At 35.8% G+C, this 25,196-nt stretch overlaps 1 protein-coding gene across 1 annotated transcript in view; it reads left to right on the forward strand.

The window, feature by feature from the left end:
- The window catches only part of LOC150019825 (cytoplasmic dynein 2 heavy chain 1-like), a 287,287-nt gene that overhangs the window by 163,320 nt on the left and 98,771 nt on the right, over positions 1-25,196 (forward strand). Inside the window, exons 71-75 of the mRNA XM_090266701.1 lie at positions 7,347-7,412; positions 9,141-9,191; positions 10,536-10,613; positions 14,749-14,880; positions 15,841-15,913. Coding sequence (XP_090122827.1) covers positions 7,347-7,412; positions 9,141-9,191; positions 10,536-10,613; positions 14,749-14,880; positions 15,841-15,913 — 400 coding nt within the window. The remainder of the gene's footprint in view (positions 1-7,346; positions 7,413-9,140; positions 9,192-10,535; positions 10,614-14,748; positions 14,881-15,840; positions 15,914-25,196) is intronic.

The following is a 25,196-nucleotide window of genomic DNA, read 5'->3' on the forward strand; positions in this document are numbered from 1 at the left end:
TTATGAAAGTTTTTCGCTTCTTTCATATCTTTTTCCTGCTCTTTTGTGAATTCTGTAAGCCACCTGATAACAATGGCCCAGAACTGAGCCTCTGACAGGTTTCTTATCTGTTCATCTGTCAGGTTCTCTATCTGCTGCCTGGTGAGTTGTGTTACCGGTATTTCTAAAGTTGCCTGCCTCATTTTGACAGATGCGTTTTGTTTTCTTGGGCCGGCTGTCGGGGCAGTGCCTGTGTACGCGTCACAAATTAGCGACCGGCGCCTGCTTGTCCGCGACCTATTTCGCAGCCCTGTGGTGCTTTCTTTGGGGGCGGGGGTCCAAGATGGATTCACACAGTTATTCAGCTAGGAGACCGGGATCCGCCCTCCCGCCCCCCTGGGCCTCACTGTTCAAGGCGATGCGGCGCCGCTCTCCCCAGCTCCGGAGTCGCGCACCGCCAGGGGCTTGCGCAGCCCGGATTCCTCGCCGCCCGCCGCTCCGGGTGCGACCGCAAACAGCGCTGCCCTCTTTAACTCTTACCTGCCCAAATGGCACCGCTGGTTTATAACTTCATATGTTGGACTTCCGTGTAGTTTTATTTTCTGGAATTTCTAGTTATCCTTTGTTTTGAAGTAGTTGTATTCCTTTATAGTTGTAGAGGGAGACCTAGCGTGTCCGTCTAAGCCTCCATCTTGGCCGGAAGTCGATAACATAAACTTTTTATTTATTTAAAAATTAGTAGCTTTTATGTTTTTTAAAGATGTTTCATAACTTTATTAATAATATATTTTTGGATACCAGTTAAGTCCAAATTTTCTTATAGGAGTTTCTTGTTTATTTCTAACCTATATATTTCTACCGTGTATTCTTATTTTATTTTTAATAATATAAATATTCAAGATATAATAAGTATTCAGTATCAAAATTATTTAAATTATCAATGAAGTATAGAAAGGGTTACTTCTTTTAAGTCACTTTACCTTTTAAAAATATATTTAAGATATGCCAAAGCCAACATTTTGTTGCAGTAAGGGCAAGCTTGTAAGGCTTAACATTCTTAACATTCCTAACATTTTTAGTACCCAACTGGAATTTTTCATTGCCTGTCTTCAGTAATACTTTTGTGTTATGAATAGCTAAAATCACTTTTTAAAAAAGCTATAGTTTATAATTCTTAAGACATGTTTTTAATTGATGATGTGATATCTGTTTTGTAAAACTCATTTTAGTATAATATTAAACTTATTAAACATGAATTCAGCAGTCCATAGAGTTTTAGTGGTGAAACAATTAAGAAAGCACATTAATTGTAAAGCAATAAGGCACATTTCTAAGATTTGGCAGTATAATATCATTTAGAATGGAACCAATTTCATATTTTAGTGAAAATTTTTTGGGTGTTCAGTCCTCAGCACCACATTAAATTGCTTGCCAGACTTTCTTTCGAAAGCTGGTTGTGCTGGTTAGTCGGTGACAGCAGTATGGCAACACTGGACTCTCAAACTAGGGAGAGGTTAGGATTATTAATATTCACATCACATTGAAGTGAAAGCAACTTGACCTGGAATAAAAAATGATTGACTTGTTTTGTAGAAGAAATTTCAACTTTAAATAGAGTAAAGCAAATGTGGAAAGCTGTCTAGCAATTTAAGTTTAGATTATTGGCTCTGTCATTCTTTTTTTTTTTTTTCTTCAAGAGATCAGACATGTTTATTTTAGTAACCTCAGTATTTTAGACAATTATAGGATAAATAGCATATTTATTTTCTCAAAACTTATGATTATAAAACTGTACAAGTTAGTACCTTTATATAACATTTCTTCATTTCAGTTCAACTACAGTGGGCGGGAATACAGAAAAGGGTTGGAAGGAGGGTTGGTTGGACACATATTCTTACTGTTTCCCTTTCCTCTTGGAAGTATTATCTGAGATCTGAAAAGATATATGAAGCATGTTTGGTGAGCTATGAAATAGAAGTTTTCTCATGCAAACTCCTTGTAAGTTTTGCCTCTGCAGCTCACCCTGCCTCTCTCTCCAAATGTATTTGCCAGTTGATTGAATAAATTCAGATGAATATTATGTTTTAAAAATAAAATAATAGCTTCTTATGATTGTATATATCTTACAAATTATTTAATTTGGATTCTGGTATTATTTCTTGTCAGATGTGTTTTCTTATAAAAGTGGAAGTTCTCTGGTTGGGGGGTTTAGACATTTTATAACCTGTGTCTATTTAAGTTAATATTGATAATTTAGATCATTTTCTTCTGCTTTGATAACTTTGAAACTTTTAGTATTATGACTAACCCTTTGACTTTTCTGTAGGATAGTTAAACATACTTAAAATTGTTCACCAAAATGATTTAATTTCAAGCACAAATGAGAATACTCAAGTTCTATGCTATATCAACTTATTTGAGACTAAAGCAAGACTCTTCTTCATTTGGTAACATGTACTTTATACTTTTCAATGAACATATTTGAAAGCACTGGACACTGTAGAGTAGAAATAGAAGGAATGAATGAATTGTACTTTCCACTGCTGCTTAGTCTCTGAGAACTCTGGGGTTTATAGAATATTTTAAATAATTTTAAAAAAATATTATATAATGTATCCATTTAAAGCAGATAGTTATCTGTCACCTTTTAAGACTTACAGTGTTCCAGGCACTGTGTAAGTGCTTTAAATATATTGTTATTTAATTCCTACAACAGTCCTGTTATATAAAGGAGAAAACCAAGATTTAGAACTAGTAACCTTTCTTTGGGTTACTCAGATGAATGGTGGAGCTGAAATTCAACCCCATTAGACTTGATGCTGAAGACTTCTTGCTAATAGGATATGGGTGAAACAACCCTTTATGTGTGGAAATGTGAACTTGATTTCATCTATAAAGTTGAATTTAAGATTCCTTCATATTTATTAATTCTCTCACAGTTTTACTGTTATAAACATTTATTAGAGTACTGTGATGGTATGGAATGTGTAACTGATTTTACCACCTAGGAGTTGACCATCTCTTACCAATTTTTTAAATTTCACCTAGTGAATTATGTAAGTGAACATTTGAGGTTTTGCATATTATATATCCTCTTGATATTAAAGTACTTTGTAATAGAACCTAAGTATACTGAGATAAATTGAAATTGAATTAGAACACCCAAACTTTCTGATCGTCATAACCGGTGTAGATCAAGAATGTTAGAGGTCCAAAATATTTTCTTAACTCTGGATACTGACAGGTTGTTTTTTTTTTTTTTTTTCTGAAATAATTATTTAGAAAATCCTTGAGTTCATTTATTCATTCTTAATTTTGCTTCATTAATTGAAAATAACGTTTTCTCTCTGCTCTCAATAAATTATATTCTTAGGTTTTTTAAAAGTCACTATTGTTCTCTATTCTAATATTATTGTTAATACTTATGGCTAAAATGATTCATTGGTACAGCTGGGTAATCAGACAGCTGCCAAAAATAGCTTTCTTCTGCCAGCTCTAGGTTGGAAAACATAGAAGAAGATCCTGGTTGGCCTGGCTTGGGGCATATGGCATCCCTTGTGCAGTATCGGTGGAGCAATATAATGTGATTGGCCCAGCTATGATTATATACTTATCCCCGTGGGCAGTGGGTCTTCTGTGACCAAAAAACAAAAAGAAGGGTAACCACCATTACCCATTTATTAACTCTATATTAAGTGCCCATTTTTCCCAACATTTTGGAATATGGCCTCAGTAACCGTTAACATTTGGCTCACGGATTCCATTGGATAATCTGAGAATCACATTGCCAGGTCCTTACCATCTCTCCATTAACACTAGAGATTACATTACTCTCCCTCAGTTCACGTTTAAATCAATGTAGTTAAATTGTGCATGAATGTGTGTATCTATATATATCTGTAATAAAGAATGAATTAATTCAGTGATAAAGCCTTCCAAATAATTACATTTATTGTCTTATTTATCTTAATCGTTATTTCTTTACCTTACATGAAGGCAGTTACTGTAACCATTTCACATATTCATTAATTTATAAAGTAAGCATCTTAGTGACTCATTCAGCTAATCACTATTCAACCCCACACCTGAAATCTGACTTTCTAATGCCTAAGAACACTATACATCTTCCCAAATGACATGCCTTGTTTTTTATAATATTTTAAGTTATATGGTAGCTATTTTATACGTATTGTAGTTGGTTGTACCTTTTTTCTTATTTTGCACACCTGACCAATGGGTAATCTGCTTCCTATTTTTACATTTTGAGGAATTTTTTTAACTCACTGAATCACTATAGTTATGAGCATATTTGTTTTGTATTTACTTGCTTAATGAGTAGATATCTGTTGAGTCGTTGCTGTATTGATATAGAAATTAACACAACATACTTTTATAAAACAATTTTGTATTGTATTATTGAAGACATTATATCTTCCCTACAGAGAGATAATTTTAGTGCAGACAGGGAGATCACTTGCTGGTAATATTTACAGGAGGGTCTTTTTTTTTCCTGTATAACCAAATCTTACTATCCTTATGTTTATATATATCTGTATTTATAATCATACATACATATTAGATATAAATAATGTATTATTTACTATATGAGAAAGACTAAATAAAATGTTTAAATTAGAACTTTGAAAAATTGTGCTTCAATAGATTTTTTTTAGTAAGCATTTACCTTTTTTGTTGTTTTTTTATTTTTTAAGTATATTTTATTGATTATGTTGTTACAGTAGTCCCAATTTTTTCCCCTTTGCTCCCCTCTGCCCAGTACCCCCCTTCCCTCCAGCAATCCCACCCCCCCTTAGTTTATGTCCATGGGTCATGCATATAAATTCTTTGGCTTCACCCTTTCCTATATTATTCTTAACTTCCCCCTGACTACTCTGTACCAACCAATTATGCTTCTTAGTCCCTGCACCATTTCCCCATTTCTCCCCCTTCCCCCTCCCAGCTGATAACCCTCCAAATGATCCCCATACCTATGATTCTGTTCCTATTCTGGTTTCCTTAGTTGGACTTTGTTTTTATTTTTTAGATTCAGTTGTTGATAGTTGTTAGTTTGTTGTCATTTTAGTGTCCATAGTTGTGATCTTCTTTTTCTTAAGTAAGTCCCTTTGACATTTCATATAATGATGGCTTGTTGATGATGAGCTCCTTTAGCTTCACCTTGTCTGGGAAGCACTTCATCTGCCCTTCCATTCCAAATGATAGCTTTGCTGGATAGAGTAATCCTGGTTGCAGGTTGCCTTTCATCACATTGAATACTTCTTGCCAGTCCCTTCCTGCCTGCAAAGTGTCTTCTGAGAAATCAGCTGATAGCCCTATAGGTACACCTCTGTAGGCAACTCTCCACCTCTCTCTTGCTGCCCCTAGGACTCTTGTCTTTATCTTTAACCTTTGGCACCTCAATCATGATACATCCTGGTGTGGTCCTCTCTGGGTCCAGCTCACCCGGGACCCTCCATGCTTCCTGGACCTGTATGTTCATCTCCTTCACAAAATTTGGGAAGTTTTCCTCATTTTTTTTCAATTCTTGCTTCCTCATGCTGCAGTGGTTGACTGTTTTTTTCTTTCTTATGTTCCCAATCATTGATTTGAACCTTGGTTTCCTTCCTTTCACCATTGGTTTTGTGTGGATTTTCCTTCATTTCACTGAGCATAGCCTTCACTTCTTCTCTTATGCATTTGCCATACTCAAGCATATCTCTCAGGCCTGTGACCATCTTTATCACCAGTGTTTTGAATTCTTCATCTGTTAGGTTGTCTATCTCCTCATCTGTTAGGTTGGCTATCTCCTTGTCACTTAATTCTCCCGCTGGAATTTTGATCCGTTTCCCCTTTTGGGCCATACTTCCCTGTCTCCTCATTCTGACAGGCTCTTGTGTTTGTTTGCCTCCGCATCCCAGGTAGAGCTGTTGCTCCTGTTATGTTGTAAGGGGCAGAACCTTTGGGATTCATCAGTACAGGGCCACCCATTTTACCACATTCTGGCGCTGTATGTGGGGGAGGGGTCTGAGAAGGAACAATGCCACCAGCCCAGCACTCGCCCCCGCTCCGGGCACCTCTCCCACTTCCACACTGGACTGGTGCCCCTCTAGCTACTGCCCTGGCTGTCATTCTCAGAGTGGGTGGGTCTGGGGACGTTCTAGGACCATGGGGGCCCTTTAAACAAGTGGACTCTGCTGAGGCTGGCAGTTCCTGGCTCCCCCCAACCCCCTCTGGTCTGCACAGTCAGAAGCAATGAGACTTGATTTTACCCGGTGCTGGGACCGTGAGCTGCGAGGTCCTGTGAGGAGCTGGGAATGCTCCCCAGGTGCCTGTCCTGACTTTTTAAAATGTGTGACTGTGCTTTCCACCATCGTACTGCTGCTCCGGCTGTTTCCATCATCACACCGCGTCCCTCAGCCCCGGCTCCGCCCCTCCTACCTGTCTGGATGAGTATTTCTTCTTTATATCTTTGTTTGCTGGAATTCCATATAGTTTGATTTTCTGGAACTTCTGGTTATTTCTAGTTTTGAGCTAGTTGTATTCCTTCTTAGTTCTGGAGGGAGATGCAGTGTGTCTGTCTACGCCTCCATCTTGGCCGGAACTCCCAAACATTTACTTTTTTAACAGAAATAATATAAGCTTTCTTTACAAAATTAAAAAGAAAACACCTAAGAGAAGAGAAGGAAACAGAAGTAGCCTGTAATCTCAAAGATAAATCACTGATAAGAATTTTTATGTTTTTCCGAAAATATTTGCAGATATATATCCATATATGTTTGTAAATGTATCCCACCTCCTTTCACGATATAGGTCGTGCTGTGCATTTGGATTTGAATATTCATGATAGACTTTTGAACATTTAGGTTGTTTCAGTTTTTGTTCTATTATAAACAATCTTGCAGTAATATTCTTATTGCTAATCTAGGAGGACATTTATAATCCCTTTGCATAAATTTCTAGAAATAAATTGTCTTGATTTGGGAGTAAATAGCTTATTTAGGACTATTACAATGACAAATTGAAGATTACTAATGCAAGGGTAAGAAGATTACAATGATCTGGTTACTGAAGACTGATTCAAACCTCACAGTGGGATTTCAACTAGTTAAATCAGTTTATTTTTAATGAGATGTAAACGATTTTTAATCTTACTTAGCACTTTCTCTAAAACTTTTAGTATTTTCTCTATCCTCCCTACCCCCAACTTAGAAGTGTTGTTCTATGTAAATATTTTTTGAATACTCATTTCTTATTTTGATAAAAGTAGATAATTTGAAGACTACAGATTTTGTGAACCAAAATTTAAGGACTGTGCTTTTCAAAAACTACAAATATAGAGAAAGCAAGATAACATCTCTTATTCCTTTCAGGCTGATCAGTTGATGTTCGCTTTGCATTTTGTTCGAAGCATGCATCCTGAATATTTTCAAGAAAATGTAAGTGAAAGTAAAGGAGGAAATGTTAGAGCACAAAGTAATTTGGTAATGTGCAGATTCATGGTTAGATTAGAAATTACTTTAGGCTAGAAATTATATCAACCTATTAATTTTTTACTAAGTTAGAAATTTATTGTAAGATGCTGCTGTCTAGGTCTGCTCTCTGTGGGCAGGCCCAGTGTTCTGCGTGATGTTAAGGCAGACAGAATAATTAAGGAACACCACGCTACCTAGATTTTTCTGAACCCAAGTCCACTTACTCAGTACACCAGAAGAATCAGCCTTCTTATAGCTCTGGCCTAAGCAGTGGAACTGATAGATATAGAAAACAAAACAGTATACCTGTACTACATTATTTATTACTTTCACTAAGTTGCTCAGAATCAACCGGTGAAGCCAGAGGTTGGGCAGTTCTCAGAAGCTTCCTTGAGCCTGCAGGTTTATGTTAATCTTTTAATGTATAATTTATATTATTTGTCTATGACTTTATTTCTGGGCTGCCATATAACCCCCTCTCAAACGAAATGAACCTCCTTCAAGCTAGTGCTAACTAATCTATCTCTGGTGTGCTTCTAATATTAAAAATATATATATCAGTGATTTTTTCATTATGGCATTACAAAGTGAGAGCCCATTAGTTAGGGTAGAAGGGAAAAGTACATGGACAGTGCAACTTTGGCCTAGTAGTAACCTTTAACATTACATGACTAGATTTTAATGATATTCTGGGATTTCTTCATTTAAATCATTAAAACAACACTGACCATGCCTGTTTTTGCTCTTTGTTTCTCTCTGCCTCTACATACTGTGCCTGACTTGTATAGCTTCTCCTGAATTTGTTAATTTCGATCTCTTTATTTCTACTAGTTAGTATGATGTAATCTCCTGTTAATGTTTTTCATTATAATTAGTAGGTTCCACACTTTGTAAGGCTTAATATTACATATTTTTCTTCATCGAGTATGAATAAATTATCATTGGGAAAGGAGAACACTTTCCTTGGACTTACACAGTATAATAATCATGCATATTTATTGGTGATTTCATAATGTTAGTAAGAATGAGTGGTCGGGATGGTGGAAGCAGGAAGTATGTTACTTTGGTAATGTTTCTATATTGCTCCCAAATTTTAATATATTTTTCCTTTATTTGCTGATCAGTATGTAAAATATATCATAGTGCTCATTATTATGTAGTTAAGGGAATCCAGGATAAAGACGTAGGTTTTCTTAAGGCACTAGATTTCATAACAGTTGATCAATTTTGATTCTGAGGATTTAAAAAAAGGAAAAATGACAGTCTTCTCTCTATCTGTTAGAAAATATAAGTTAGTAGAAGTATTTTTTTCCAACATACACAATTTTTAAACTTTTGGCACACCTTATTGCTCATTTATTATTGACAAAAGAGTCTATAATAGGACAAATAGGTGGTGACAAATGCTAATTGATATGAAATTTACATTTTTAATATTGAAACTCCCTTATATATATATTGTAGTTTTTTGTTTTAATAAAATTATTTTTAGATTTCATATTAAAGTTTCAGGTTGATAAATGAACTCACAATGCTAGTGTTACACTAGAAATGGGAAGCTATGGAAGGTGTTTTTCTTTTTTCCCATGTCCTTAGCTGCATTGTAAGCCATTTTATAGGGTTATTAAGAATATTTTGTTAACTGGTTAGTATTTTTATAGTTTTTGTATTCCTCATATTTTTGTTCAATAGGAATGGGACACATTTACCGGTGTAGTTGTTGGAGACATGTTGCGGAAAGCTGTAAGTAAAAAATAATAAAATTATTCTACTCTTAGGGAAAATAGTTCTGACTTAGACTTCATTAATATAATTGCTTCAGAGAAGATTTAAATTACTGTGGAAATTATACTTTAATTAGAGAACTATGTCCTTGTCTCTATTGCCCTTCTATAAAATGCACCACTCTCCTCCCCGCCCCTCTGCCATCACCACACTGTTGTCTACGTCCATGATTTCTTTCTCTGAAAAAATTTTCTATGTAATTGAAATTTAGAAGTTGCTTTATAAAACTTTTGAAAACTATATTCAAATTTAGCTTTTTGTCTAGTAATTTTCTGATTACACACATAATGGATAGTATTCTTCAAAGGAGCATACCTTAAATGTAATACAAAACCTAGCTTATGTCTGAAATGTAAGATATAATAAAAATAATATAATTTTATGGCAATTTCTTGTGTTTGAGTATTTACTGAAGTTTTACAGAAGATTAAGTACAGCGAAAATGAATGCAACTGTGGGCAAAAGTGGGGCCGTATACTAAATCTGACAAGCTCAGGGAGGCCTAAGTGACAGGCCTTACAAAGTCAGAGACCTAAAGTAACCACGTAAGATGGTCTGAAATTAAAACTTCCAAACTACAAGCAAGTTGTGATGGTAGCCATGTCCTAGGCCGGTATCTTCCTTGACAAAAGTCAATCTTGACCTTAACTAATCCTGTCCTGTTGTCTTTTCACATCTAAAATAACGTACCTTTGAGATGTCAGAGCAATCCCCCTTTTTTCCAAACCCCTCAGGGCACAATCTTCCACTAGAGCAGGAGAGAGACCACGGAACCCCTCTTTATGTTCTGTAAATGTTAATTGTTAGCCATCCTGTACACACCCATGTAAAACGAGTATGTGTCTCTCCATTTTCCAATCTCAGAGATGTCTCCCCTTAGCTTTCTTCTACTTCTTTAAGCTACCACCAGTGAGTTTCATGTAATCCTCTTTATGCTTCCTCCTCCATTGGTTTTAATGTATAAAATAAACTGCAAAACTGCCATTCTCTGGAACTTTTATCTCAATCTGTTGAGATTTTGCTTCCAGGCAATTATCATCAGTTTGGCTCAAATGAACTTATTAAAATTTTCTTCAGGTTTGGCTCTCTTTTACATGGACACATTTGTCTAAATGGTTATCTATACTTATGTTATATAGAATTTTACAACACTGACTTGTGTAATATCTACAATATAAAGAAATAATGCATAGAATGAACTCTTTAAAAGAATTGTGTTTATAAAAGTAGCTAGTCGGTTGTTGAAATTTTTTGTCTTAATTTTGCCTAATATATCAAGGAAAATAATTGCTCTTATTAAAGGACTCTCAACAAAGAATACGTGATCATCTTCCATCTTGGATAGATCAGGAAAGAAGCTGGGCAGTGGCAACATTAAAGGTATTTCTTTTTCAGTATGAGGGATATTTAATTTTTTTTTTTTTGTATTTGAGTTATTTATGTTTATATTTTTATTTGCTACTTATTCATATTCAGTATTGATATTTCTGTGAGTGTGGCTTAAAGTCTGGGTAAAAGAATATCAAAGAATTATTCTGATTAATCCTTTTATTTATTATTAATTACATTTTTAAATTCAACATATATATCATGAGTATTTACATTGCACAAAGTTCTGTGCTGTGCACCCATAGAGAATATAAAGATAAGTAGATGAAAGATCCTCTAGTATGCTCGGTGAAAACTTGTATGTACAATAATTCAGGATTGGAAGTGAAATACAGTATAATACTTATGTTTGAAAATAGTTTCTCAAATTCACATTTTTTTACTTCTAGTCATCTTTTAAATATCTCTCATCCTTAGTCCTTCTCCAGACTTGCAATCACCCTAAGTTTTTTTTGACTGTCATTATTCTACTGGATTTAGCAAGTAGACTGCTTCTAATCTCAGACCTCTCCATTTTAATCCTATCCTTTATGTTTCAAAGTTTAGTTATGGTATGGTTAGTGTCCTATTTAAAACCTTTTCATGGTTTCTTATTACTCAGAAGGTGAAGTCCATAGTTTTTTTTTTTTTTTTTTTTTTTGGATAACATATCATTCATTATCTATTCCTTACCTGCCTCTTCAGTTTTACTTCCAGTCCATACTCTCGATGTTTCTTGTATTTGCTGTTTCCATCATTCTGTCTACCTGGAATGCCCTCTGACTGTTTTTACTGTCAAATATCTATTTTTCAGGACTTACCCGAAGCATTGACTCCTATGTGGCTTCTGCCTGATTTCTCCATTCTATCTTTTCTATAGGCATATATCTTGGACATTCTTACATCACAACAGCTACCATACTGATACAAAATGACTTGTCAGTCTTCCTTTTTTTCTATGATCTTTGCCTTATTAAACTTTTATTTCTTAACATATAGTGCAAAACCTGACTCATTCTTTCTTTTGTTTAAAAACCTGACTCATTCATTCCTTTGTTTATTCAGTGAGTTAAATTTTGTTAAATTGAGCATGGTTAAATTTTGTTAAATACTTTTTGGTTAAATGACTTAAGATTATGAGTAGACAAACTAATGACATATGTCTTAAGATAAATTTTGCATTGTTCATATATTCCATAGGGTTAAAAGATTTATTAAATATTTATAATATTCTGTTTGAGGATGGAGGATACAGATAGGTAAAAGTCTTAGTTCCTGCTTTCTAGGAGTGTATCACCTAGTGTAGGAAATATTTTTTTAAATGATTATAATAGAATGCAAACAGTGAAAATTTGAAGGGATTTCTGGAATATTGAGCTAGCTCACGTACTCCTAATGGCAAAATTAATGATAACCAACATCGTACAGATAATTATTGTTTGAACAACTGATCTAGTGAGAGGTTACAGTTTAAATAAAGGTTACAAGTTAAAAAGTGCAATACATATAGGAAAGGCAGCTTTATACTCAGAAAAGATATATACTATACATTACTGTTGTATTATGTTTTCAGTTTACAAAACATCTTCAAATGAATTATCTCATTTAATTATCACAAAATTTCTAAGAGATAGGTGTTATTAATTATTTATAGATGAGAAAGGAGAGTTAGCATTAGTGAGTTGTTAAATGAATGAATCTAAGGTTTCCTTTAAATTTCATACATATTGTTGAGGACCTATTATATGTTAAGCAACATGTTAAATAGTTTAGATGCATTGCTTTATTATACTATCACAATAACCTAATGATGAGGTCATAATTCTGCCTGTTTTAGGAAAGAGGAAACTGAGCTATAGAGAGGTTAAATAACTGACCCAAGATCAAATAGCTGGGAAGTGTTGAAGCTGTGATTTCAAGTCAGGCATTTTGACACCAAACCCCATGCCTTTAATATGTAGGTTTTCCAGATACAGTGTTTTCTTTACCTCTCTCCTCCCCTTCCTTCCCTTTCCGTCTCTTTCTTCCTCGCCCTTCCCCGCCACACCAGTGTTATTTGGGTGGTGAGGATGGGAGCATGAGGAAGAGAAAGCGGGTCAGAAGCCTTACTCCCAACAATAATGTGTTCTTTACTTAGGCCCAAGTGTTGCTTTTGTAGAGAATAAAAGACAAATACACTTCTCTCAAAATCTATATGTGTTGCCCTGACTGGTGTGGCTCGGTTGGAGTGTCATCCCATAACCAGGAGGTTGTGGGTTCAGTTACAGCTCAGGGCACATAACTAGGTTGCATGTTGGATCTTCGGTCCAGGTACATACAATCCCTGGTGGTAATCAATCGATGTTTCTCTCCCTTCCTCTCTCTCTAAAACAAAATGAAAAAAATGTTGTCAGGTAAGGATGAAAACTATAATGTGATTCCATTCTTACTTTCCTTCTCCTGATTTTCTTCACAACTACAATATATAATAGTACAGTAGCACATAGCAAAAACAATAAGAATAGCTAGCATTTATTGGTGACTATGTTCAAAGCATTATGCAGAATTTGAAAATGAATTCTCTCACTAAATATAGTCAATAACATTGTGAGGTAGTTGCAGTTATTGTCTTCATTTAACAGATGAGGAAACTAAGGCGCAGAGTGATATGGTCACTTGCTTATGGTCATTTAGAAAATAGATTCATGATTCAAAACTGGGGTTTTTGCTGCAGAGTCTGAGCTTCTTACCACTATTTTTACTGCCTTTGCTTAATAAATATTTGTTGAACAAAGTAGGTAGATTCTGCATATCATTAATTGTTTTCTTTATCATTTATTTGGTATCTACTGCCGTTCATTATAGTGCTGGTGGAATGACAAATATATATATGTATATACACACACACACACACACACACACACACATATATATATATATATATATAGTGATATAAATAGACTCTGCATTGAATAAACTTACAATGTACAGAATATAACAAATAACTAGCCTATGATGTGATTGACGCCATACTAGGGCTATACCATGGTGACCTGATCCAGTGTCTAACATGCAGCCAGAGAGCTCCCTAACTGCTTGTAGCCTGTCTCAAATTTCTAGCCATATACATAATGATTACCTATGTAGTGCACATAAATTAGTGGCAGTGGGACCTTATACATTAATTGCCAAATAAAGTTAATAGACAAGTATCAAATGCTGTCCTAATAAGCTTAGATAATTTATTGAAAATAATTAAATTGAAATCTACTTTGTTAATTTTCTACTGTATAAGTGTAATTTTGTTATGTTGTTTAATGATATTTAGGCACTATAATAGGTTATTTAAAAATGAGTATGGATACTTGGATAAAGCATTCTTAAATACTTCATTTATGTTTATATTACATGGAGTTTTAATACTGTATACTCGTATATAGGTCTTCCACATTCACATTTTCAAAAAATTCTCCATTTATATACATTTACATTTCTGATCTTGGAGATCATTGTTGAGAAAGCTTGGAAGAGAGAATACTGTTTGAGGTAGAGAAAATGATTATGTTTAGGAAAACATCTGAGAGATAGTATTGTTTAAAGTGAATATTGAACGCTTAGTAGAAATTTAGAACACTAAGGCAAAGGAAGCAACATGTTCACAAATAAGGGCAGGAATGAATATGATTTAGAAAAACTTGCTTTGTTAAGGGTTTTATATTGATATGAAATTTGACATTTTTACAATCTGTGATCCTCAATTGTGGCAATGTTGAAACTTGGCACTTGTATATGTCAAGTTCATCACAATTAAAAACATTTGCACTTCTTTAAAAAAAGTTAAATTTTTTTCAGTTGTTTTTAATAGAAACATTCTTTTCTCCACAAGGTGGAGATAGATAGGTACAACCATTTTTACTAGAGAAGATTTTGTTAACTTACAAGTATTGATTTAGTGCAGTTTTAGAAACTTTTTCTGTAATTTAATTGTGGATTGAATAAATCTGCCATACTATTTCTGACCTATAAATGATTTGATAAACCAACATAAAGTAGAAAAGTAATAAACACCTATCAATAATTGGTTTCCATTTCCTTTTTTAGTAATACATATATATATTTACTTATGTTGACTTGTAGCTCACTATATATGGTTATTTTTATTTTTAAGATTGCTCTCCCCAGTCTTTATCAGACCCTCTGCTTTGAAGATGTAGCTTTGTGGGATACTTATTATCATCACTCCATGTGTGAGCAAGAGTTTCCATCTATTCTTGCAAAGAAAGTTTCCTTATTTCAGCAGGTAAGTTATCTAAATGCATAAAAGTATTTAATGTTACTCTTATGGTTCAGAAGCCATTTAAATGAAAGCTCTGCCTTTGGGTGTCACATAACCGTAATGTGGCTTATGTGGGGAAGGGCTTTCTGCCTTTGCCATCTTACCAGGACAGTGAAATCACTGGCAAAATTTCTGGGTAGGGTGTTGCCCACTATAGCTTTTCTTATTCACTTTCTCTGACCCAAGGGTGATTTTGCAACAGAGGCAGTGTCTTTACAGAAAGAAATTAAGGTTCTTCACTCATTTTGCAGGGTTCTGTCTAAGGAATATATCTCATGGTGGGGAACAGGGGAATTTTTTTCATTTTATGTCAGAATAAAATGATGAAACCTACTGATGGAAAAAGGTTTAGAGTTGGAAAGTTCTGTAGGATCTGATGCTCCAAAAGTGACCCTTTCATTTCCTGTAAGTGGTTCTGTTCCCTTCATTTATTATTGGTGAATTCCGTTTTACCAAGTATGTTTAAAACACAAAAAGAAAAAAGAGAAAAACTTCATTTGAAAACGTATATATGGTTCAACATAAAAATAGTGATTTGAACATTTTAGACAAGATTTTTGGGCCTCTGTTCTGCCGTCACCAGAACTACCTGACCCGCATACCCCATTTCTCCCTGGCATTTGGTCCTTTGTTACTAGATCCTGAAAAAAGTAGTTGTCCCTATGACCATTACTTGCTGATGTTTACCTTTGATGATAGGTTTGAAGAAATAAATGGATTTTAGTGAATTTTACCTATAAAGATGTATCTTTGTATATACCTATTGTGACAGTTTGAGGCATAGTTAATATTGTGTAGCAGTGAAAAGTATTCACACATTTTAGTAAACATTTGTTTAATTAATTAACGTTAACTGTTGTTTAGTTAACAAAAACTGTTGTGAGAACTTTATTTTTTTTTAAATATCCTAAACTTTATTTTAAGGTTCTTGTGGTACAGGCACTCAGACCAGACAGACTGCAAAGTGCCATGGCTCTCTTCGCATGTAAAACTCTGGGTAAGTGCAATACTTTTCTAGAACTAGACCATTGACCTTAATTTGTTTCTAATCTACTTGTTATTTGATGCTACCTTAGTTTAGAAGAGTAGCGGTATTTTTTCTTCATTCTATTTACAGTTTTCACATGGTTTAAAAAAAAAAAAAAGATTTTTGTGTTGGATATGACCCTATATTTTAAAAAGATTTTATTTGCTTTTGTGGGGGCAGGGAGAAAGAGGAGAGAAAAACTGATCAGTTGCCTCTCATATACACCCCTACCAGAACCTTAACCTGCGACCTCGGCATGCGCACTGACTGGGAATCAAACCTGTGACCTTTTGCTTTACAGGATGATGCCCAACCAATGGAGCCATACTGGTCAAGGCAGGATATGACCCTATTTAATGTATTAAGTTTGTTGCATAATTGACTTCCTGTATTTAGTTAAGGTGTTTGAAGTTTAAAAATATTTTTCTTATGAAATCACTTTAGATATTTAGACATTTGTCCAAGATTAGGATTTCAAAGCAGGGAATCAAGTGTTTGATTTAGAACATTAAAGCCAAACAAACACATACCATTGTCTTAGGAAAAGAAACCTTCAAAATGAGTTATTTTTGCTGTGTATAAAACAAAAAAATGAATATTTGTATGTCTTTAAGATTATAAATAAACTGCAGTAATGCACATTTTGTCTTTCAAATAGGCTTACCTGAAGAATTAAAAGTGATTAATCACTTGGAAATAATAATGTATACCATGTTTCTGTTTGTATAAGAAATTTTGGAAAAACTATGTTAAGGAAAGATTATGAAAAATATTTTAGTTGAAGCATAGAGTCATCTAAGAATAATGGATTTTGATTATTCTAAACTGCAGTAGGTTTTAGATATATGTTGGAAATGAAAGTGGCATAATTAAAATAGTGTGCTGACAATTTTTCTAGAAATCCTTCGTTTCTATTTTATTTTCCATATATGTGTATATGAAATTATATAGAGAAACTTTTTATTAATTGTAACTTACATATATTCCAGGCAATCCTAACACCATTTAATGTATTTTTCTCTAAATTAGATTTTCTCATATAAATAAGTTAGCACAGAGTTTTATGAAATTGAAAAGATATACTGAGCCTTCTAGGTTTATCACTGGAAAACCTTGCAGTATTGAATAATCGATTTTTGTTCATTTATAAAGTTGTTGTATTTGGTTATATCAGGGTATTATTTTGAGAAATTATCTCTTTAGATGGTCAGATTTACTCCAGTGAACACACACCCTCATTTAAACTTGAATGTTCGTAATGATAATAATTACAGCTAAAACTTAGAGCTCTTACTATATGCCAGGTACTAGTCTAAGAGCTATACATGTATCAGCTCTTTTAATCCTCACAGCAACCCAAGGAGGGGCTCTTTCTATACCCATTTAAAGGTGAGGACACAAGATCACACAGCTAATAAATGATTGAATTCAAACCCAGCTCCAAAGCCTTTGTTCTTATTAAATACTGAAGGAGTCTAATTTATTTTCAGTTTAGAGGGATATTGTTGGTGGGTATTAATATAAAAGTCTTGTTAAACCTTAAGTAAAATTATTCCTTATACATATCCAACCCTACTTTAACCTGCTGTATTAGTGTCCTGGAATTTTTCTAAGTTCCACGTACTGGGTGACTTCAAGCAACTGAAATTTATTGTCTTATTGTCTTACAGTTCTGGAGACTAGAAGGCCAAAAGTAAGCTATTGTCAAAGCCATGCACCTTCTAAAACTTGTAGGAGAATTCTTTCTTGCCTCTATTTAGATTCTAAGGTTTGCTGGCAATCTTTGGTCTTCCTTGGCTTGCATATGCATAACTCAAATCTTTGCCTTTGTAGTCACATGACATTTTCTCTGTGTGTCTCCATTTTCACATAGCTGTTTTCTTATAAGGTCACCAGTCATATTAGATTAGGGGCCTACCCTACTCCAGCATAGCATCATCTGAAGTCAACTAATTATATCTGTAATGACCCTATTTCCAAGTAAGGTCGCATTCTGAGGTATTGGGTTTAGGACTTCAACATTTCTTTTTATGGGAAACACAGTTCAACCTATAAGATTTACCAATCCATCTTTTCACATAATGGCAGTCTTCTGCTTTACCTTCCATCAGAACTAGCATGTGCACGTGCACACACACAAATATTTTGAGGCTCCCTTTAGACCGGTCACTTGGTGGTTGCTAATGGGTATATGGAAGTGCATCTGCATACTCTGTGCTTTTCTTCCCTTCAGCATGGAGAAGAATTGTCCCTGTTTTTTCATTTCTGATAGAATGTTTTCCCACCAGCTAGTCTTTACTCATGTTGAGCAGAGCATTTTTCCATTTAATTCTTAGTTGCAGGTGACAGATATCTATCTTAACCTCACTCAGATGAAAAAAGGGAAAAAGCATAACCAGTACTCAGAAAGGAAGAGGTAGGGCTGACCTCTGGGCTAGCTGGTTTCATGGACTCAAACAACATCAGGAGCTTGCTTTCTTTGCCTCACCCTTGCAGGTTCTCTGTCTGTTTCTGTCCATACCCTTTTGTTTCTGCCTTATTCGTTGTGTCTATTTCTTTCTGTCTCTCATGTTTCTTCTACAGTTTTAATCCCTGCCTTTGTGTTGACCATAGCCTCAGGGTTTCTGTATATTCTGGGGGACAAGGCTGCCGATTGCATGGGATATAATTTAAAGCTTGTGATTAAAGGGAACTTTTCCTTCCAACTTCATCATCAAAAATTCTAGGGTAGGACTTCCGGCCAAGATGGAGGCTTAGACGGACACGCTAGGTCTCCCTCTACAACTATACAGGAATACAACTACTTCAAAACAAAGGATAACTAGAAATTCCAGAAAATAAAACTACACGGAAGTCCAACATATGAAGTTATAAACCAACGGTGCCATTTGGGCAGGTAAGAGTTAAAGTGGGCAGTGCTGTTTGCGGTCGCACCCGGAGCGGCGGGCGGCGAGGAGTCCCGGTGGCCAAGCCCCTGGCGGTGCGCGACCCCGGCGAGGAGTCCCGGTGGCCAAGTCCCTGGCGGTGCGCGACCCCGGAGAGGAGTCCCGGTGGCCAAGTCCCTGGCGGTGCGCGACCCCGGCGAGGAGTCCCGGTGGCCAAGTCCCTGGCGGTGCGCGACTCCGGAGCTGGGGGGCCCAGGGGGGCGGGAGGACGGATCCCGGTCTCCTAGCTGAATAACTGTGTGAATCCATCTTGGACCCCCGCCCCCACAGAAAGCACCACAGGGCTGCAAAATAGGTCGCGGACAAGCAGGCGCCGGTCGCTAATTTGTGACGCGTACGCAAGCACTGCCCCCACAGCCAGCCCAAGAAAACAAAAAGCATCTGTCAAAATGAGGCAGGCAACTTTAGAAATACCGGTAACACAACTCACCAGGCAGCAGATAGAGAACCTGACAGATGAACAGATAAGAAACCTGTCAGAGGCTCAGTTCTGGGCCATTGTTATCAGGTGGCTTACAGAATTCACAAAAGAACAGGAAAAAGATATGAAAGAAGCGAAAAACTTTCATAACGAAAGGAACAAAACCACATACGAGATAGAAGGAAAGGAAATAAAATCCAGAGTTCATTTCAACAAACTGGAATATGGAGAAGGAACAAGCAGTCAATCAATGCAGCGAGAGGAAATGGCAAGCAACAATGAGAGGATCAGAAACCTCTGGGACAGCTATAAAAGGCCCAACATAAGAATCATTGGTTTGCCAGAGAATGAGGAAGATGAACTAGAACTTGAAAAATTGAGTGAAAATATAATAAAGGAGAACTTCCCAGACTTGGGGAAGGGAATAGACCTGCAGGTCCAGGAAGCAAGGAGAGTTCCCAAGAGACTGGACCCAGGGAGAACCACTCCAAGACACATTATAATCAAAATGTCAAAAATTAAAGATAAAGAGAGAATGTTAAAAGCAGCAAGAGAGAAGAAAAGAATTATGTACAAAGGGGTCCCAATTAGACTATCAGCTGACTTCTCAAGGGAAACCCTACAAGCAAGAAGAGACTGGCAAGAAATATTCAAAGTAATGAAAATCCAAAACCTACAACCACGAATACTCTATCCAGCGAAATTGTCATTCAGAATAGAAGGACAGAGAAAGTGTTTCCAGGACAAAATAAAACTGAAAGAGTTCATTAGATCCAAACCACTGTTATATGAGATGTTAAAGGGACTGGTTTAAAAAAAAAAAAAACAGAAGCTAGGGAGATGAAACAAAGGCAAACTAAATAGGCAACGAGAGGGAAAGAGGAACTGTGGGTACGGGAAGCATATTGGGGGGAGGTCAACAGGGAGGGGGAATGGGGAAAGGGAGGGAGATGATATAGGAATTGGGGATCAAGGTAGGAGGGAATGGAATAGACGGAGAGAGGTTGGGAGGAACTGTATGCACAACTAATGGACATAATCTAAAAGGGGGGGACAACTGGAGGGAGGGGGGCCACCGGGTGGAGGGGAGCAGAGGGAAGGGAAATTGGCACAAATGTAATAATTTAATCAATAAAACACATTAAATCATTTAAAAAAAAAAAAATTCTAGGGTAGGTACCTCTGCCACTAATACTACCAGAAATATTAGGAATAGCAGTTTCCCCGAAAGAAGTCATGGTGGGGGCTGTTACCAGAAATGGGAGAACTGCTGTTACAAAGCAATAGATATCCATTAAATTCAGCTTACGTATAATCTGTTTTAACTAATTTTCATATTTAAGTAGTTGGATAGTTAAACCTTTAAAGTGTGTCCTGAGAGTCTGATTACTTTAAGAGCTACAGAATATCTAACATTTGAATCTGAAGAATAAAGTAGTTGAAGAAAGACATTAGTGTTCATGTTAAAAATGCTAATAAGCATACTTTATTTATCTTGTAAATGAATAATGTCATATGTTGCCAAATATAAACACATACTAATAACTGGATACCAGTAGGTGTATAATACATATGAAAATCAATTATTTCTATATTTACCACTTAAGTTAGCTGACTGAAGTAGCCTTTTACTAGCATTTTTGAGGAAACAAAAATGATGATAGAAATTCTTTATTTCTCACTAACAAATCTGCCTACGACCTGCTTTATTCCTCATACTCATTCTGCTTTCCCATCTGTTACTGTGAATGAATGTCCTTGTTCCAGTGAAAGGCCAACCCATTTGCTGTATTTTTCTTTTTTCTTTTTCTTATTATATTCCTGCCATTATCCCCTTCTGCATTATAAGTTTCAACTCCTTTACTGGATCACAACATACAAACATATTTTAGTATCATCTATTTTAAAAATGCCTCCCATGACCCTGTTCCCTTCTGTAACTATCATGCTAGTTTTTTACTTCCTTCTGCAGAAAAACATGTTGGAAATGTATCCATAATCAGAGAATACAGTAACCCATTTACCCAGCTTCTAGTCTGTCTTGATTATTATATTTCTTCTTTCATACCTCAACAGTTATTAGGGTTCCTTTTCACTTTCCTTTACTGTCTGCTTCTCTGCATGTCTTTTAAGTCCTGGAGTAGTCTCTCACTGACGGCTTACGCTGTTTTCCCTTCTTTCACTGTTATACATCTTTCTCTCTAGGTTACCTCACCTAGAGGTAAATGATCATCAGTAAATCACTGACTTTTTAAAATGTTGTTTCTAGCCCTGACATCTTCCTAGAATTCTGTAGACTCAGGTATCTAAGTGTTTATTTGATGTTTTCATATGAATGTCCCGTAACAAATTTAACATGTCCGGCACAAATCTCGTGATTTTCTGCTGGCATCCACTCAGGTGCTCAAACCAAAAACCTAAGAGTGACCCTTTCTCTCTTTCCTTACTTTTTAATTTAAAAAAAATTTTTTATTAACTATAGAGAGAGAAGAAGGAAAGGGATGAGGGCAGAGAAAGAAAGAGAAATATCAGTTTGTTGTTCCACTTTTTAATGCATTCATTGGTTCCTCCTTGTATGTGCTCTGACCAGGGATCGAACTCACAACCTTGCTGTGTGGGGCCAACGCTCTAACCAACCAAGTCACCTGGTCTGGGCTCTCTTTCTTTACTTTATACACACAAATCTACCAGCAAGTCCTTTTAATTCCAGCTCTAAAATTTACTCTGAATTCATTTACTTTTTGTCATTATCGTAACCCTAATTCAAACAACCATTATCTGTCACTTCAATTACTCCATAGCTTTGGCTCTGTCTTCAGAATAAATCCAGAATCCCATCACTTCTTACACCTTCGCTACCATCCCTCTACCACTTGCTTCAAGCCATTGCCATATGAGCAAGATTATGGCCATCCAGGCCTCTTTTCTTCCCCACTTCCAATTTATTATCAACACAGCAGCCAGAGTGCATATGTTAGGTCACATCACTCTGTTCAGACTCTTCTGATGCTGTCTCATCTTTTTAATTCCTTACTGTCTTACAGGGTCTTGCATCTTAGGGTTTTTTGCTTCCCCTCAGTTGTAATCTCTTACTACTCTCTTTTGCTCATTCTTTTCCAACCACAGTCGCCTTTTTGCTGTTCTTCTAGTGCTTTGGGAATGGTTCTGCCAGCTCAAGATCTTAGTGTTTGTTAGAGCTCTATGCCCAGTTGCCTTTCTAACTTCTCTATTCAAATGTCATTTTTTTTTAGTGAAGATTTTGCTGAACACACCGCATAAAAATAACATACTCTTTCCTCAGCTCTTTATATTCTCCTGTACCCTGTTTATTTTCTCTGTGACAGTTATCACTATCTGACATATCATTACTAATTTGTTTATTAATTGTTTGTCCCCCAACTAGAACATAAGCCACATGAGGGAACAGATTTTGTTTTGTTCACAGTTATGCCCCAGTGCTTTAAACAGCTTCTGGGAAGAACATAGAGGCACTATAAATGTTTGTTAAATCAATGACTACCTTCCTAATTTGTCTCCCTACTTCATTTCTTCCTTCCTCCCCAATCTGTTCTCTAGAAAGCTGTGTAATTTTTTAAAAACTTAAACCAAATCATCCTTATTTTTTGCATAAAACCTCCAAAATCTTCTCAAAACACTTAGAATAAAATCCAGCTTTCTTATATAACCTTAAAAGGCCCCACAAGTCGAGCCCTTGCTTGCTTCTCTGACCTCATTCTGTACCCCCCTTGCTTGCCCCTGTGCGTTCGTGGGCAAAACAGCCTTTAGACCTTTGCACTGTTTGCTCTGTTTTTCACCTTTTTTTTTTTTTTTTTCACGAATGGCTCTACTGTATAACCAGATGTTAATTTAAAACATTGCATTTTCAGAGAGGTCTTTCTGAGCCATCTAACCAGTAACCATGTATCTACCTGTTTTAATTCTCTGCATAGGAACACTACCTGATGTATTTCTGGTGTTTCTATATATTTATTGTCTCCTTATGTAACTAGATGCAAGTTTAAGTAAAACAAGGCAATTTTTATAGAGTTTTTAAAGAGTCTGTTTTATCAACCATTTAGTCTTTGAATATATGCTTCTCGTTGCACATGATTTATTTTATTGACTTCGTAGTTTGAACCTCTACTAACTCTTTGGAATAATTCTGTTATGGTACTATGTAGTTTTCAGGTTAAATGACATTTACGCTTAAGTAAAAACCTTATGATAGTCACATATTCAAATGCATTGAAAATTTCATATATTTCTAAGATCATATTCTACCATTTCTAAGCAAATGTTATATATATTGATGTATGGCTGGATGACTTTATTTGGTCAAATAGTTTTATTAATACAGTTTCATATAAAATGGGGGGTTTTACTATATAAAGACGATTTAAAATTTAAAATTGCTGGAGAATGACTAGCATTATCTCTTTCGTCAAATTACAGAGATTTGATTTCAAATTAGTTTCTTGAACATCATTCATATGGAAAGGTTTTATTAAGTTTTAGCAGTCCTTCCTACCTATAAATTTTAAAATAGTTACTTAAAATGTGTTAATGAAAGCAGTTTTTATTTGCAGATCGAAGTTAGTAGAAGAATCCTCAAAACTTATAGGCCTGCCCCTCTAATATACTCCTACAAATCAAGCCTTATGTACTAGCAAAATCTGCTATATTTTTGAAAATACTTACCAGATGAAAATATTCTGACTTTTATAATTCTGATATATATGACCTTTTAAATTAACTACTCTGAGCAAGATATGCTTGTGTACTGAGCTGTTACAAGACATGTTCATGTAAGGCGCTGCAGCTCCTACAGGATCAGTAACTTCTTAAAAGTTCTCCACCAAAAAAGCCTTTTTGAGCCTTGCAATTTCCTAGTTTTGCAATCTTCTAGTTCTATTCCTGCTAGCAACCCATCCCAATCCCATGCGCCTTGATTCCATAGCTGCTCCATCTGTCTTGTGAGGTCTGCATATAGGAGGAAAGAAAGGACCTAAGGAAATGTGCATTCATTTTCTGTTGCATATGTAATAAGTTGTCATAAATTAGCTTAAAACTGTATCCATATCTCACAGTCCTCTGCGTAAGTCAGAAGTCTGGTGGGCTCACCTGGTTTCTTTGCTTCAACTCCTTCAAGCTGTTGGCCATCTGGGAAGGCTCTGGGAAGAATCCATTTCCAAACTCAATTCATGTTTCTCACAGAATTCAGCAACATGTGCTTGTAGGATTGAGGTCCCCATTTCCATTTCTGTTGTTTGGAGCCCTCAGCTTTCACAGGCCAGTTGCATTCTTTTTTCTGTCAGCCTCTTCCACCATCCTTAAAGCCAGCAGTGGCAGATTGAGTTCTTCACAAGCTTCACATCTCTCCGATCTCTTCCTCTACGCCATCTTCCCTGCTTCCCTCTTCTACTTCTTCACTTTGACTTTAGCTGGAGAAAATTTTCTGCATTTAACGACTCAAGTGATTACATTGGCCCACTTGGGTAATTTAGGATAATCATATTTTAAGTTTATAACCTTAGCTACATCTACAGTGTGCCTTCACAGCAGTACCTAGATTAGTGTTTGACTTAACAATCAAGATATAGGAATCTTGAGAGGAATATCTTTAGAATTCTGCATACCACAAAATGTTTGACTTTCTGTTTTTTTATTCCCAGGCTTGAGTATTATTTATTGTTCCATTTTAACTCTTTTAAACTTTTTGTTTATTTGTGTATTTATTTTTTTATTTAATCTGAATTGTATTTTTTCCATTACCGTTTAGTCCCCTTATACCCTTCCCTCAGCAGTCATCACACTGTTGGCCATGTCCATGAGTCCTTTTTCCTGTACTTCAATCCCTCCTCCCCCTAACCTCCCCACCCTTCCCCAC

Source organism: Furipterus horrens, unplaced genomic scaffold, assembly GCF_987537825.1.
Source record: "Furipterus horrens unplaced genomic scaffold, mFurHor1.1.pri manual_scaffold_2, whole genome shotgun sequence".
Classification (NCBI taxonomy): domain Eukaryota; kingdom Metazoa; phylum Chordata; class Mammalia; order Chiroptera; family Furipteridae; genus Furipterus; species Furipterus horrens.